Source organism: Pogonomyrmex barbatus, unplaced genomic scaffold (assembly GCF_055798465.1).
Source record: "Pogonomyrmex barbatus isolate J1 unplaced genomic scaffold, ASM5579846v1 scaffold11, whole genome shotgun sequence".
Taxonomy (NCBI): domain Eukaryota; kingdom Metazoa; phylum Arthropoda; class Insecta; order Hymenoptera; family Formicidae; genus Pogonomyrmex; species Pogonomyrmex barbatus.
The window spans coordinates 6827087-6841982 of NW_028297107.1; the positions used below are offsets into that span (position 1 = coordinate 6827087).

The 14896-nt window shown below is 28.1% G+C and overlaps 4 protein-coding genes across 10 annotated transcripts in view; 1 reads left to right on the forward strand and 3 right to left on the reverse strand.

Moving 5' to 3' along the window:
* Positions 1–1551, reverse strand: part of ND-23 (NADH dehydrogenase (ubiquinone) 23 kDa subunit) — a 1685-nt gene extending 134 nt beyond the window's left edge. Inside the window, exons 1-4 of one of the 2 annotated variants that reach the window (XM_011637861.3) lie at positions 1398–1551; positions 1210–1321; positions 211–662; positions 1–134 (exon numbers count right to left, since the gene is read on the reverse strand). The exon at positions 1–134 is cut by the window's left edge and continues 134 nt beyond it. In XM_011637861.3, the coding sequence (XP_011636163.2) occupies positions 3–134; positions 211–662; positions 1210–1252 (627 nt within the window). In that variant the 5' untranslated portion in view covers positions 1253–1321; positions 1398–1551 and the 3' untranslated portion in view covers positions 1–2. The other variant, XM_011637860.3, reaches the window with a different exon arrangement.
* Positions 1552–3670: 2119 nt separating this feature from the next.
* LOC105426567 (deubiquitinase DESI2) lies at positions 3671–7661 on the forward strand. Of its 3 annotated transcripts, none has more exons than XM_089070754.1 (6): positions 3671–3781; positions 4780–4960; positions 5175–5247; positions 5363–5456; positions 5636–5777; positions 5845–7661. In XM_089070754.1, exons 1-6 carry the CDS (start codon positions 3762–3764, stop codon positions 6019–6021), a joined length of 687 nt encoding a protein of 228 aa, XP_088926880.1. In that variant the 5' UTR covers positions 3671–3761; the 3' UTR covers positions 6022–7661. The 3 variants fall into 3 exon arrangements, with proteins under 3 accessions (XP_088926880.1, XP_088926882.1, XP_088926881.1); XM_089070756.1 differs by having other exon boundaries at positions 3723–3863; XM_089070755.1 differs by having other exon boundaries at positions 3728–4315.
* Positions 7662–8070: 409 nt separating this feature from the next.
* On the reverse strand, positions 8071–14355 carry LOC105426568 (lipase 3-like). 4 transcript variants are annotated; one of them, XM_089070751.1, is made up of 9 exons: positions 14257–14355; positions 11810–11949; positions 11141–11339; positions 10197–10311; positions 9881–10124; positions 9590–9748; positions 9308–9392; positions 8887–9029; positions 8071–8651 (listed from the first exon to the last, which is right to left on the reverse strand). In XM_089070751.1, the coding sequence occupies exons 2-9, from the start codon at positions 11921–11923 to the stop codon at positions 8466–8468; spliced, it is 1245 nt and encodes a 414-aa protein (XP_088926877.1). In that variant the 5' UTR covers positions 11924–11949; positions 14257–14355; the 3' UTR covers positions 8071–8465. The 4 variants fall into 4 exon arrangements, with proteins under 4 accessions (XP_088926877.1, XP_088926876.1, XP_088926875.1 ...); XM_089070750.1 differs by lacking the exon at positions 14257–14355 and adding an exon at positions 13147–13739; XM_089070749.1 differs by lacking the exon at positions 14257–14355 and adding an exon at positions 13147–13739 and having other exon boundaries at positions 11810–12130.
* Atg4a (Autophagy-related 4a) overlaps positions 13883–14896 on the reverse strand; it is a 4631-nt gene continuing 3617 nt past the window's right edge. Inside the window, 4 exon segments of the mRNA XM_089070753.1 lie at positions 13883–14355; positions 14644–14734; positions 14736–14804; positions 14806–14811. Of these exon segments, the coding sequence (XP_088926879.1) occupies positions 14288–14355; positions 14644–14734; positions 14736–14804; positions 14806–14811 (234 nt within the window). The 3' untranslated portion in view covers positions 13883–14287.

The following is a 14896-nucleotide window of genomic DNA, read 5'->3' on the forward strand; positions in this document are numbered from 1 at the left end:
CTTTAACGATATAAATGATCAGCATGAATATTACTAGCAATTTCGGATTCCCACTTGTCTCCATTATTTAAAAGCTTCTCCTTGTTATACAGCATTTCTTCATGAGTTTCAGTTGAAAATTCAAAGTTTGGACCCTGGAAATTTGTTTTCACTTATTGATTCAACAACATTCGACCTTACTATTTTTTTCCGTTATTTATGAACAAGTACCTCAACGATAGCATCTACTGGACAAGCTTCTTGGCAAAAACCACAATAGATACATTTAGACATATCAATATCGTATCTCGTAGTCCGTCGAGATCCATCTGCTCTTTCTTCTGCTTCAATTGTAATAGCTTGTGCAGGACAAATCGCTTCGCATAATTTACAAGCAATACATCTTTCTTCTCCAGAAGGATACCTTCTTAATGCATGTTCTCCTCTAAATCTAGGACTTAATGGTCCTTTTTCAAAAGGATAATTTATTGTCGCTGGTTCTCTAAACACTTGAGACAAGGTAATTCCCAATCCACGAACAAGTTCAAGAAAAAATATATGTGTGCTTGCAGCTTCCATAATATCTGACCAATTTTTGTCTTTCTCTTCATTTACATAGTAATATTTACTTCGATTCAAGTAGATGTTCATTCCATTTGGAACAATCTTAATAAATCTTGGAGCTAAAACATTTATAATTTTTAAAATTATTATTCTAATTCATTATATTTGCAAGAAAGTTTTCTTTATTATAAATTCAAGTTTTATAAATTAGCAAAATAAGGATATATATATGAAATATCAAATAACTAGATATATAGATTACAACTGATGCAAAACTGTTCCCTTTTTATTGCTACTTTTATCCTATTCATTTCTTTGTTATTTCACATATATCCTCTTATACTGGTAATTTATAAAAATTTTATATATATATATATATATATATATATATATATATATAAAGTAATAAAGAGTTTATGATTCTTGTTTTATTAATTTTAGAGTTTGGATATTGTTACATGTGATATATATATATATATATATATATATATATATATATATATATATATATAAAAACTCTAAAATTAATAAAACAAGAATCATAAACTCTTTATACGAGAATCAACTAATGTAACACTTAAGTGTGTTGTGTCTCTAACAGGGATACGAAAACAAGAAAAATATTAATCAAAATCAGATCATAGAAATCATATGTGATCATCATACCAATTTTTCTAGTTTGCGCTATTATTTGCAAAGGTCCCATCATTACTGTCTCTCAATTTCTTGAAGATTGACGGAATTGACGAGCGTGAACAAGCTCTCTTTAAGAATATTTCTTAACAAACATTTAGCGGACATTAATAAAATCGGCCGATACACAAATTACTTACGTACATTAAGAGACATACTACCTATTAACGCGGTTCCAATGATGCCATGATGTAACGTTACAGTGTCGCATACTATAGGCCGGAACACACTTCTGCATAAGTGTCGGTCCACAATAAGTATTTAATCTTTAAGTCGTAAGAAATTGACCAATCATAGTCGATTATTCTTTTCATATTAGATTATAATTGGTCAATTTCTTACGTCTTAAAGCTTAAGTCACCTATTGTGGACCGACACTAACGCATAAGTTTGGATGCAGACACTAGCGCTTTGACACAGATGCTGATTGGTGAAAAATGAGTAGTGGGATAAAACGGCGAATAAATCTTTACTATTTATCTCCATTATCCGTTTTTCATTAATCAGCGCTCGGTGTCAAAACGCCAGTCTGCATGAGGATCCAGGCTAAGGCTGCATTCTGATATTCACTACCAGTACTGAAAATCTATCTAATATAAGTCACCTGAATATATATTTTCAGTACTGATAGTGAATATTAGAACGCAGCCTAAGTTAGGCTGATAGCAGAGAACGAGATGTAAGCGTTTACGCTCTCTGCTCTCAGCCTTAAATCAGAGAGCAGCCTGAGAACGGACATGCCCGCGATTTAGCTGTAATCTTATTTTGAAGCGCCTCTATGTCCAAAAACGTGAATATTAAACTACGTAGATGGCGTCCGATTGCCCACATTGCCGATTGGCCAATTTAAAATAAAATTATTTGATTGGTCGATTCAGTAGAAAATCTCCAGGCATCGTCGCTGTAAGTGGCTATGTCCAATTGCAACGTGGTCAAACGGGATGCTCTCAACTACGTAGTCAATATCCATGATCCTGTAATATCCACGATTGCATGGTTCTCATTCGTGGTGCTGTCCACGATTTTGTGGTTTTGTTCCGTGCTATATGCAGGAGTAACAGTTAATTCGATAAGAGGCACGATTAATCTCTATCCGTCCTTGGCTGAGTTCAGGGAGTGCGCTATTAGAACTGCATCAATCTATCTTCAATTTACATATAATGAGCAATAACGATGAAATGATGTGACGGTGCTAATAGTGCGCTCCCCGAACGCAGCCTTGTCTCACAAATGTGAATATTATCTACAATATCATAGACATTAGCTACATAGTTTAATATCCATGTTTTTTATGAACATAAAGACGCTTCAAAATAAGGTTATAATTAAATCGCGGGCATGTCTGCTTTTAGGCTGGTGTCCTATGGCGGAAATCCACAGCGGAGTGGAACGCGCAAACCAATCACAGCGAAAGAATCAAAAGAAAACTCGTACATTCTGTTTGATTTCTGTTCTTTTGCTGTAATTGGTTCGCGCGTTTCGCTCCGCTGTGGATTTCGCGTCATGGGACACCAGCCTTAGGCTTCTCTCTAGTTAGACAACGTTAAATTTGAATTAAATTTGAGATGAGAACTGCCAACTGCAAAAATAAAAACTTCATCATTTCTAACAAAAAACAAATTGTATTTATATTTCAAAGCATATATTTATATAATACTTATTTTATTATAATTCACATTCTACACACTTTTTCTTTGTCATGAATAGGTTAGGAAATGTTGAGGAATTTTTGAGAAATGATCGCCTGTACATGACAAGTAATTCCGTTTTAAATTAATGTCATGAATATAAAGCAGAATAAGATTTTGTTAAAACATCGTAATAATTTCTCGAATATTTGATTACGATTAATCTATTTTTGTTTTTTTAAAAACGTTCTTGTATACTTTATTTTGTCTTGTCAATCAATTTATAATATTCCTTTCCTTGCATTATAATATTATTAAGAAATTCAGCTTATTATTTAGTTGTATCCTACTAATAATTTGAATAATAGAAGAGCTCTGTTGCCTTCAGGAAGTACGAAACCAAGACGATTTTGGATTTCTTGCTATCGGTAATTCTGTTGGCCAATTAACCGGCCGATAGCATTAACCGGAGTTGGTGAGACCGGTCCAAGGGGATGACACCCGTTTGACCATGTCCCGATTGATTACTAGCCATTCACAGCGCTTGAACAGTGGAAAAATTCTAGGTGCCTATTCCTGTGAGTGGCTAATCGGAGTGGTAAATCGGGATGTGGTCAAACGTGATCAATCAGTCCGAGATTTCCTTTTTAGCATTATGGACACGAGTGGGCCTGATTGCCTACATTGTCGATTGGCCAATTTTAAATAAAATTATTTGATTGGTTCCAGTGGAAGATCTCCAGGCAGTGGTCGCTGTGTCCAATTGCAAGTAGCTGTGTCTAATTGCAACGTAGTCAAACACAGGACACTCCCGTGGACACGAGACTTAAAAGTTATGACCCAAGAAGTGGATAGATGGCGCACATAAACTAATCATTCTTACACTATATCTCAAACATGAGACTCAATAAGATCAAGTAAGAAGTGACAGTTACTGATTTTTGGAGAAGAATAATCGCTGAAGAATCATTTGCAAAATTTTAACAGCAATCTATGCTGGTATAAATCTCATACCGAAAAACAGCTGTTGATTCATTTAATAATCTCTCGAACTTGAATAGTGTGTAGCATTTCGAGGAATTTTGCGGAATGTCAAATCGCGAATAACATTCTAGCCTTTATTTATGTGTGCTTTATGTTGAAGTGGATAGTTTTAATCGCAGTAATATCTGATGCTTTTAAAAGGTAGCTTTTTATTATACGAAGAAAAATTTCGTATTTTCAACATAAAATGAGTCAACCTTTCCAATTATTCCTTGAAATGATTGTATCGGAACGTCGTGCGACATTTAATATTAACGTAAAAACAATTAGTTAAATATTAATAAAATTAAACCTCATAATACGTGATAATGAAATTATAATCTTAAGAAAATGGACGTATCTAGCAAATAAATACAAAGAATCGTACATGCTAGCGTTGGTTATATATATGATACCAGAGAACAAAGGTATTATTCTTTTACTCAATCTTATCTACACACGCTTATTATGTTACTCTAGAAAAATCAGTTCCAAATCAAATAAAAATGAAAATTTGTCAAAAAAGTAATGTGTCTGGAGAACTATACATATATTATAATTTTGAATATTTCTCATCAACTATTTATTATTAGACAATTACATAGCATATATATAATTACAAAATTTACAAAGAGTTTAAAGATTGATATTTGATAATTTCCAATTTATATTGATCTTAAACTACTTAATAACAACATATATGTGTATATACACACATACACACACACACACACATACACATATATATACATTGTTTGATTGAATTACATGGATGATTATTAAGTTTATTATTTCTTCCAATATATATATATATATATATATATATATATATATATATATATATATATATATAGAATATATGAAATAACAAGATTACATGTTTATTTATTAGGTATATTAGGATATTAATAATCAACTTTAATCTTGTGTGGATTACAAAGTTTCCAATGATGTTTTCGTCAGGCCTTAACTGTAATCTCTCCTTCCCCAGTTGTTTGGGTTATCCACAAGATAGTGAGGAATTGATTCCAAAAATGGCGCGTGAGCCAATCATTCTTAATGTTTATGACATGGTAAGTTATAATTTATATATAATAGGGATATATAATAGGTAAAACGAATAATATTGTGAATCATATTTATTCTATATTTACTCTATTGACAATTTTTGTAATTTTAATTTCGATCTAATGTTAACCTATTCATAAATAATATACAACTGGAAGTTATTATTTTTAATTTAATTGTGTTTAATGCAATTGACTATTAAATGATGTTATATTGTAGTATTGGATAAATGAATATACCACACCTATTGGTCTCGGTGTGTTTCACTCTGGGGTGGAAATATATGGAACAGGTATATATTAGTTTATTGAATATATATTATACACTCAGAAAATTGTGTGTGTGTGTGTGTGTGTGTGTGTGTGTGTGTGAGATATGTATATATATGTATGTATGTACTGCTACAGAGTATGCTTATGGTGGTCATGCTCAGCCAAGAAGTGGCATTTTTGAAATCACGCCAAGAGTAGCTGAAGAATTAGGCGAACAGTTTAGATATAGGTAAAGTTTGCATATTTCTTTTTTGTACACATGTGCGCGTGCGTGTGTGTATGTGTGTGTGTGTGTGTGTGTGTGTGTGTGTGTGTATATATATATATATATATATATATATATATATACTAGATGTATGTTGTCTATTAAGTGTTATACAGATGATTAGTATAATTCTCTTATCTTAGGCAATCTGTTCATATTGGATATACAGATTTCACAGAAGAAGATGTTTCAAGAATTATTACAGAGTTGGGCAAAGATTTCCGAGGCGATCGTTATCATTTGATGAACAAAAATTGTAATCATTTCAGCAGTCAGTTTACATTGGTATGTTGGTTTTCTTAAGCACGATACTGATAAGTAAATAACAAATAATAAAAGCAATATATTTCAGATTCTGTGTGGACAGGAAATACCTGGTTGGGTAAATCGTTTGGCATATTTCAGTTCATGTGTACCGTTTCTTCAACGTTGTTTGCCAAAGGAATGGCTAACACCTGATGCTTTACAACATTCTCTAAGTCAAATTAGTCATCATGAAAGTACGCCACCATCGGATACCTCGTTGTAACATTTGGCTAATGCTATTGAAATACACGGTCTAAAATGCCGTAGAAGTTATACATTTTAGATAATTAAACATTATAAAAAGAAATATTAATTAGGACTGACTATTGTCAAGATTTGAAAACCTGAGAAACTGAACCGTCAAGACAAGGTACAAATTTGCTATTGTACACTTGAATGCGACTGCTGACAATTAGTACCGAAAAAAATTGCCTTTGCTGCAACGTGTTGTTTCCTAAGACGGCAATTCATAATGTCGTATGTGTTCTTTGTTGAATAATACAGTCAAGATAGGATAGTTACATAAAAAATAGATAATTCTGTATAAATTTAAGCCATATAATGAGCAAAGAACTTGTTTATCGATCAGAAAAAAACTTTATATTAGCAAAATATACATTGAAATTCATTTGTTTTTTTATAAAGACTTTTATTTTTTATGCTTGCAAAACGTATGTTTTAAAGTATAATACATGCCTGTCAGAAATAAATATATGTTATATGTAAGGCATATTATGCAAATGTTTTTTATATTCAATGATATAATTGCTTTCTAGAATTAATTTAAACAATATATACACACATGCGCACACATTTATACAAATACGTAAATAATTAACTTCCACATTCTTATATTTCCTTTAACTTTTAATCAACTGAATATTAATATATAAATTTAATTTCTATCTCTTACACTTCATTATTTGATTCATCATTAGATAGATTGTATGTGCTCGTATCATTTTTATTCTATATGTGTGCATCAAAGCACGAGAATGATGGAGATTGAAAAATAAGTTAAGAATAGAGAAATTGCTCTTTCTAGATAGTTTAAGCATATAGAAACTCGAATATAGTTAACTTATAAAATATATATTATATATTGAACAAATGTCTTTAATGAAATTTAAAATAGTGCATATTTTTTACCGAGTGAGCGAAAATTCTTATTTTAATTTATAAAATATCTTGGAATAAACGAGTTAAATATAATGACAATATAAATGAAAAAGTTTCTTTATTGATTTGTAACAGGGTTTTCATCGACGAAGAAATACATGCTCGAAATTGTTTTTCAACAAAATTCATTTAGTATCAAAATTTAAATTAACTCATTTATTCTAGATTTTTTATAGGACAAGATATCTAAATAAGTATATCTAAATCTCAATAATCTAAAATTTTATAATAAATTTAAGATTTCTGATTTTTTATTCTAGTTATACATATTAAATTATGATAAGAAATTATATAAATCCTTTCTCGTGTTACACTTTAAAACAAGTCACGATTGAACTTTTCTTTATAATTTAATCGGATTGTATCCGGGTGATCACACAAAAACTTTAATATTTTTTGGAACAAACAACATGACAATGTTGATAATCTTTCAGATATCTTGCCTTATATAATAGAAAAGTCATTTCTTTCTATAAAGAATTAATTTTATATAATTTACTTATTATTTGATCATAGTCATATAATTAATTTGGATTGGTATAGTTAGAAAGAAAAAAAGTGACGTTAACTTTTTTTTTTGTAATTCGCAGTACCCGTAATGTAAACATATATTTGTAATAATTAAGCATAAATATTTGTAATAATGCATTTAATATATAAAGATGTCGGAATCAATCGAGATTACATCAATGCATTATTTGTATGAACGTTCTTTTTACTACTTTAAGTAATTTCAAAACGTGAAGATCTCAAGATTATATCTGCATTCTATTGTCGAATTTACCTAATAACATTAAAGCAATTGACTTGTGATTAAAAAATGAGTATATACATCTCTAAATATATACATTCAATATATCGTTCAATTTTTTATATATAATTTTTTAAATTAATTTTCAAAATATATCGATACTAAATGTACTGTTCTAATTTTAGTCTTTTATCATAAACATAACTCAACATAATTCTTTTAATACTTTTATTAAATGATGAATTTTATATACTGTACTTTGCATCCGCATAATTCTTGATCGTGTGAAAACGTATGTGCGTCCGCGCATAACCATCTATGCAAAAATAAGTATGCAAAAGCTTGGAAAAGATAAACACATTTATTTCTTCAAAAATAATATCACTGGCAAACAGAATAAAAAAGCGGAACGTAATGCGTCAAAAACTCTGTGATCCGACTTCTCGGGTCTCAATTAAACAGATGTCAGCTTGTCATATATATATATATACATACATACATATATACATACGTACGTACATACATACATACGTACATACATACGTACATACGTACATACGTACATACATACATACATACATACATACATACATACATACATCTATACCACGCGCGCGCGCGCACGCACACACACCATACATACATATATGTATGAATGTATGTATGATTTAATAAATTTTTGCGCAATTCATTTGCCAATGTTCAAGTTAGATTTCTCTGACGAGAGGATTTTCTATTCATTGAGTAGATTCATTTGGTATATTTTGTTTAGCATTAAATTTTTGTATCAATTTTAATATGTGATCATATAAAAGAGTTTTTGCATCAATTGCCCAAAGGAAATCTACATGATTAAAGAATTTATATGGTACTTTCTCAGTTAGCAGAACATTTGGCAATCGTTTACTAAGTTCCAAGGTATTCTGAAAATAAAAAATATAAAGAAAGAACATTATTACTAATGAAATGATTTAATTGTATGAAAATAGGTCATCTCCAATCAATGTGAATACACTGTTTTTCTTTTCATTTTGAATAGTACTCAATTAGATTGTGTGTTTCAACAATTATATAATCATTGTTTTGTTATAATTGTGTTAATTGTGTTTTATTTTTTATTTCTATCAGGCAATCAAAAATTAAAAGAATCGTTATTACCTCTTCTGTAGTAACCATATCATTAGCAGCATAAAATAAAATTATCGGAGTTGTAATCTTTTTGAGATCGTAACTTGGAGGTGTTTTTTGTTTATATCGTTTATAATTTTCAGTTATTCCATAATCATAGTTTCGAAAATCATCTATAATTGTGATATCAATTGTATACCTATATAAATATGATCTATATATCCAAAATTTAGAAGTACATTTGAAGAAAAAATATCAAAGATATTAAATAATATACATACACATATAATTATACATTTATACAATATACATTTATACATACACATATAATTGTGAAATAATTTGCAGAAAAATGTTAATTGAAATTTCTCAATAATATTTTACCCTTTAACAATGGAAATATTTTACTGGAACAATTAAAATGTTGTTTTATATGAAAGGAAATACTCACTCACAAGACTATTTTGATAATAATGATCTAAGGTATGTAGAGAAGTACCAGCTGGACAATGAGCAATTAACTTTGGTAAGAGTGTCTACAATAAAAATAATTTATACAGATAATAAAGTCGGAATATTTAATTAAAAAAAGAAAATAAATAACATCGTTATAGTTGATGTATATAATTGTGAAGAATGAACAAATCCATTAATATAAAAGCCATTTACAAACGTTATTGTATTATTTATGATATTATGTCCTCTTATATAATAATAATCTTATATAACTTGCAGTATTAAGTTGCGCTGGATCAGAACCGACGAGTAGAAATAGTATAGTAATGCAAATAGACTGAGTCATTGCATTATCATTACATAACATTCTTGCTGTCATAACAGTGATTAAAGATTGTGGAAAAACATCATATATTTCACGCTTTTCTAAAATTTCCTGGAACATATTAAATAAACATCAAAGTATTAACTTACAATATTTTCAACACATTACGCATAAAACTAATGACTTTAATCTTTGACTATATCTTAAAAATGATTGCAATGAAATGTAGATTTTGGTATTTACCTTTATTACTGGAGCAAGATAAATCAATTCGTTAATTGTAGGAATTTTCTTAATATTAAAAGCAACTGGAGCCAGACAAATAGCCATTTTTATTTTTGCATTGTATTCCGGTTTCATTGACAAAAGAGTGAATAATGAAGTAGTTCCCATGGAATGACCGATATAATATAAATCGTTTTGTTTTGTATAATTAAAGATGTAATCGAACATCGCCGGCAAATCTCTTGTTCCTATCTCATGAAAACTAAAAATCAAAAATATAATATATTTTAAAAAATTTATTTGCTCTTTTTTTTCTTTTGGCCGTAACATCTACCTGTATTGCCAAAATTTGGGTTCATATGTCGTCATATTCATATGTGATCTACAATATGTGTTTCCTCTCATATTTCCAATCCATACATCATATCCTTGATCCACCAGTAAAAATGCTACAATGTAAGATGATGATAATACAAATAAGTACATGTATAATCTAAACCGATATGTTAGAGATTCGCGGCATATACGGCTGGGCAAGATCTTAAGTGCCTATTTTTTTAAATTTAATTAAACTCAATAAATTCTAAACTTTCTAAACTTTTATTCACAATTACGAGCTGTTTACTTACGATCCATAAACGTAATATTTGAATGATGTATCTAATCTCTCCAATATCCTAATAATAATTAGAAACTTGTATAAAACTTACATTATTGAGGAGATCATAGTCGTCCGACTTTTTCGGTAGATAAACGGCCCGTGTGAGCAAAAGTTTAGAACGATTTATTTAATTAAATTAAAAAGCAAATAGGTGTTCGAAGAATTTTAACCGACTATATATGCATCTCTATTATCTGTAATAATAATATCCTGATATGAACGCACAACATACATGATATGCTAAAATTCATGAAACATAGCATTATTTTTTCCCAAACTTAGAACCAATTTTTTTAATATTCCTCGTTATACTTTTTCTAGAACTAGAATATTTGATGTTTTACTCATTAAATTTAAAATTCTTTTTAATTCCATTTTAAATTGAAAAGTAACTAATATTCCATTATTTACAAGTACCTTAATGAAAAAGTTTTTTATTTTCAATAGTTTACATCAACATAATATTTCGTTAAAGTATTAATAACATTTTAGAAGAATTGAAAATAAAATCCTTTTTATAAAAACAAAAACGATATAGTAGAGTTTTACATTGTGCACTCGTATATTATGTTAGAATTATATTGTATGTGTTACATGTGTGTACAATAAATACATACCAAGATCTTTACCAGGACCTTGTAGTACCCAACTATCAGATGAACCCAGAATACCATGTTGTATGAATACAATTTCCTTTTTCTTCTTGTTATTCAATAATGACCTTCCAGGCATTCTGTGTATTTTCAAATTATAACCATCCTCTGTTGTGACATTATGTTCTTCAGCGGGATAATCATATTGTTCTACTAAACCAATCTATATGAAGGAATAACATATATAACGATAGAATATCATCATTTTATTTCTATGATTTCGATTTAAATATTTGTTGAAAAAATATTTAAACAACATTCGCAAAAAAACTTAATATTTATAACAATGATAATTTAAGGTGTCATCCAACACCCGGAAATAGATTAAAATAAATTGAAAATTTCAATCCATTTTAATTCATTTTGGATTGAAAGAATAAAACATTTTGTTTCAATCCCGTTTCATAGATTAAAATGGATTCAAAGAATTCTTAAATTTTAATTGAATTGAAATGGATTAAAAAAATCAAGAATTTAGAATTCAATGACCACATGAATCCATTTCTATCCATTTCAATCCATTTGCTGGGCAAATTATTCAGCTTAATTTACATTTATCTTGTAATTAGTAAAAATAAATTTAAGTTAATATAAAATTTAGACCAATTTAATTACAAATAATTTCTTACTTACAAAATCCAATACTCTTATGTCAGTCATTCCTTCAATTTGATTAATTTTTCTTACTCTTATTAAACCAGGGTCTTTAGGGAAGACTAAATTTAAAATATTTTCTTCGAGAAACATGTCTTGTAAGAATTGCGATTTTCCTTCTGAAAATGTCATAATAATTATAAATGCAACAGACAGACTAGATTTCATATCTAATATTGCCATATCAACTTATTTGTAATTCTAAAGTGTCAATAGATCGTGAGAAAAACTTTGAGCAATTATTGGCAATGTTGCTTCAATACTTTTTATGAGACAACTCATTTGCGTATCCTGTGCAGTCTGCAATGAAAAACATGGAATGAAAAACATGTGATGAGTACTGAGAGATCAATAATTCCCATACAAATATAGTTTATTATTCGAAAAAAATTTCAATTTCTTAAAAACCAATTCTACATGTCTTTGATAAAATTAATATGGAAATAATAAAATAGTTAATACTAAAATCCAACAATTATGAATGTGAAAAAAAAATATATATATATTAGCACGTTTAAATTTGTTACTTTAGATTCTTGAATTAATGATGTCAAATTCTATATAAGTATAATTTTTAACGGAGTCAGATATAACATATATAAAATGTAGGAAGAGATAGGCAGGAGAGAGAGAGAGAGAGAGAGAGAGAGAGAGAGAGAAATTGGAATAAAAAGTTTGGATAAAAATTAATTGGATAAAAATGATTCATGTGATATTAAGAGACAGTTTTCATAACTTTTTATTACATAAATGTATAAAAAATATATTTTATATTTCCAATATATTTTTATACAAGATATTAAAAAAATCTCATGTTCATTTTAGGATAATTTTACCGTGAAATTTTTTTGTATATTTTATCTCTAAATATATTTTTAAATATTTTGTACTAAAAAAATTTGAATTTATTTTTGTTTTGTTTTAATTTAGTTTTGTTTTTTTGTACTTTTTCAATAAAATTTTGACGATTCCACAAATTTTATATTAATAATAGTTTTTATGTTTCAAAAGGCGTTTTAAAATAATATTAAATAAATAAATTTTATGAAACAAAAGGTTCACTTTACTTTCTTCTCTCGCTTAAAGAAAATATAATTCTTTAATAAAAAGTTGATACAAATTCTATATTCGTAACAATATTTCTTATTTACAAACTTCAAGTTTATATTAAAATATTTTTTCTATATGTGATACACTTATCAAAATATGTCATATGTTTGTTATAAGAAAATTGAAGAAAATTAAAGAAAATTAAAGAAAATCTTTAGTTGCATATAACAAATGATCCTTAAGTATTACAACAACAATTTACATGCCTATCGTACACAGCTCACGTGTATTCCACAAAGAAAACGCGTCTAACATCAGAGTTGATTTAAAACTATGACTAATTGCGTTTCTCGAAATATATATCTCAGTAATGTGCAGTGACGAAACTTAAACTTTTCGCCCTTCTATAAAATTATATTTATCTTTTATTTCAAATACAATTTTTTAAAAGCTTTTTGAAAAAAAGCCTTTTTTTTCAAATTCCCTATCTTTTTGATAAAATTAAATAAATCTTTGATAATGCTGCACCAAAAATGTAACGTATTAATAAAATAACAAAAATTATAATAAAAAAGATATTGTAAAAATAGATTCTTTTAAGTTAAGAAATTTAAAGATTTTTTTATTCTTCCCATAAATTTTTGCTTATTGCAACATTAAATACTACAACTTCTAATTCCGTTACTGTATTAACTAGTAATATTATGGAAAGGTGATAATGACTTTGATCATCAAGGACATTAAATGACGTATTTCCGATAGTTCAATCACAATCGACTTTAAATAAATTAATAACACAATATAATAATTGGAACTTGAACCCATCACTGTCTGATTGAGAATGATTGATATCTTCATTGTTATTGAGATTACAAGCGTAAAACAAAAATTAACGATGTTACCCATTACATATGGTTGGTTTTATCATTTCAAAACTTTATATTCTTATATCTATAAGTTGTTAGAACTTCTGTATTTTTTCAAATTTTTAATTCAAAAACCTTAAAAATTACCTAATTTTTATTTGTTTATTTTATAAATATTACATATCTATAATTCAGTCAAATGATAAATTATTAAAACACAAACGTATGCATTTGTTGATGTGTATAATATCGCATATAAACCTAAGCATTATATACATATATAATAAAATATATACTTGTATATATGTATATGAACATATTTTGTGTGTGTGTGTGTGTGTGTGTGTGTGTGTGTGTGTGTGTGTGTGTGCGTGCGTATACATTAAATGTGTGCGTAAATGTATACATATATGCATGCGTGTGTGTTTTAATTTGACGTTGCATTAATCGAAAATACAAATTGTTTTAAAGAACACCATTATATAATATTTATATTGTTAATTCGCATACTTGTCACAACACTAGATGATTTAGATGAACATCAACCAAGTAGTTCAAAGTCTTCGTCAGATGTGTCGTATTGACGTTCAATATGCTCAAAGTCCACAACTGCTCAAAAAAAATTATGTTATAATAAGTATAATATAATGTTTATATAATGAAATTTCTCTCTATTTTAAAATGTACTGGTTATATCTCATAAAAAAGTTCTAAAATAAAATATTTCTTCCTAAAACTATTTTATTTCAAATACTTGTACACAATTAAAATATGTTTTTTGAAATATATTAAAATGATATATTTCATATACATTTATTCTACAAAATATATTTTATTTATATTTTTATCTTTTTCAAAAGATATAAAAATATGTTGTGATAATAATTAAATACTTACAACTGGAAGCTGCTATCGCTTCCGAAACAGTATCATCTGCTGGTGACCAGTGTGCTAAACGTTCCGTGCATAGCTCAAACAACGGTTGTTTTTTCAGGCAAAATTAATTCCTCTTGCATAGATTTACACAAAGACTTAAATTCCTTTTCTGTAGCACAAAAAGAAGCACTGAAATTTAATAGAGCATTTATTAATGTATTAATAATATATAATCTTCATCATATTAAGTGTAATATAATTTGCATATGCATTT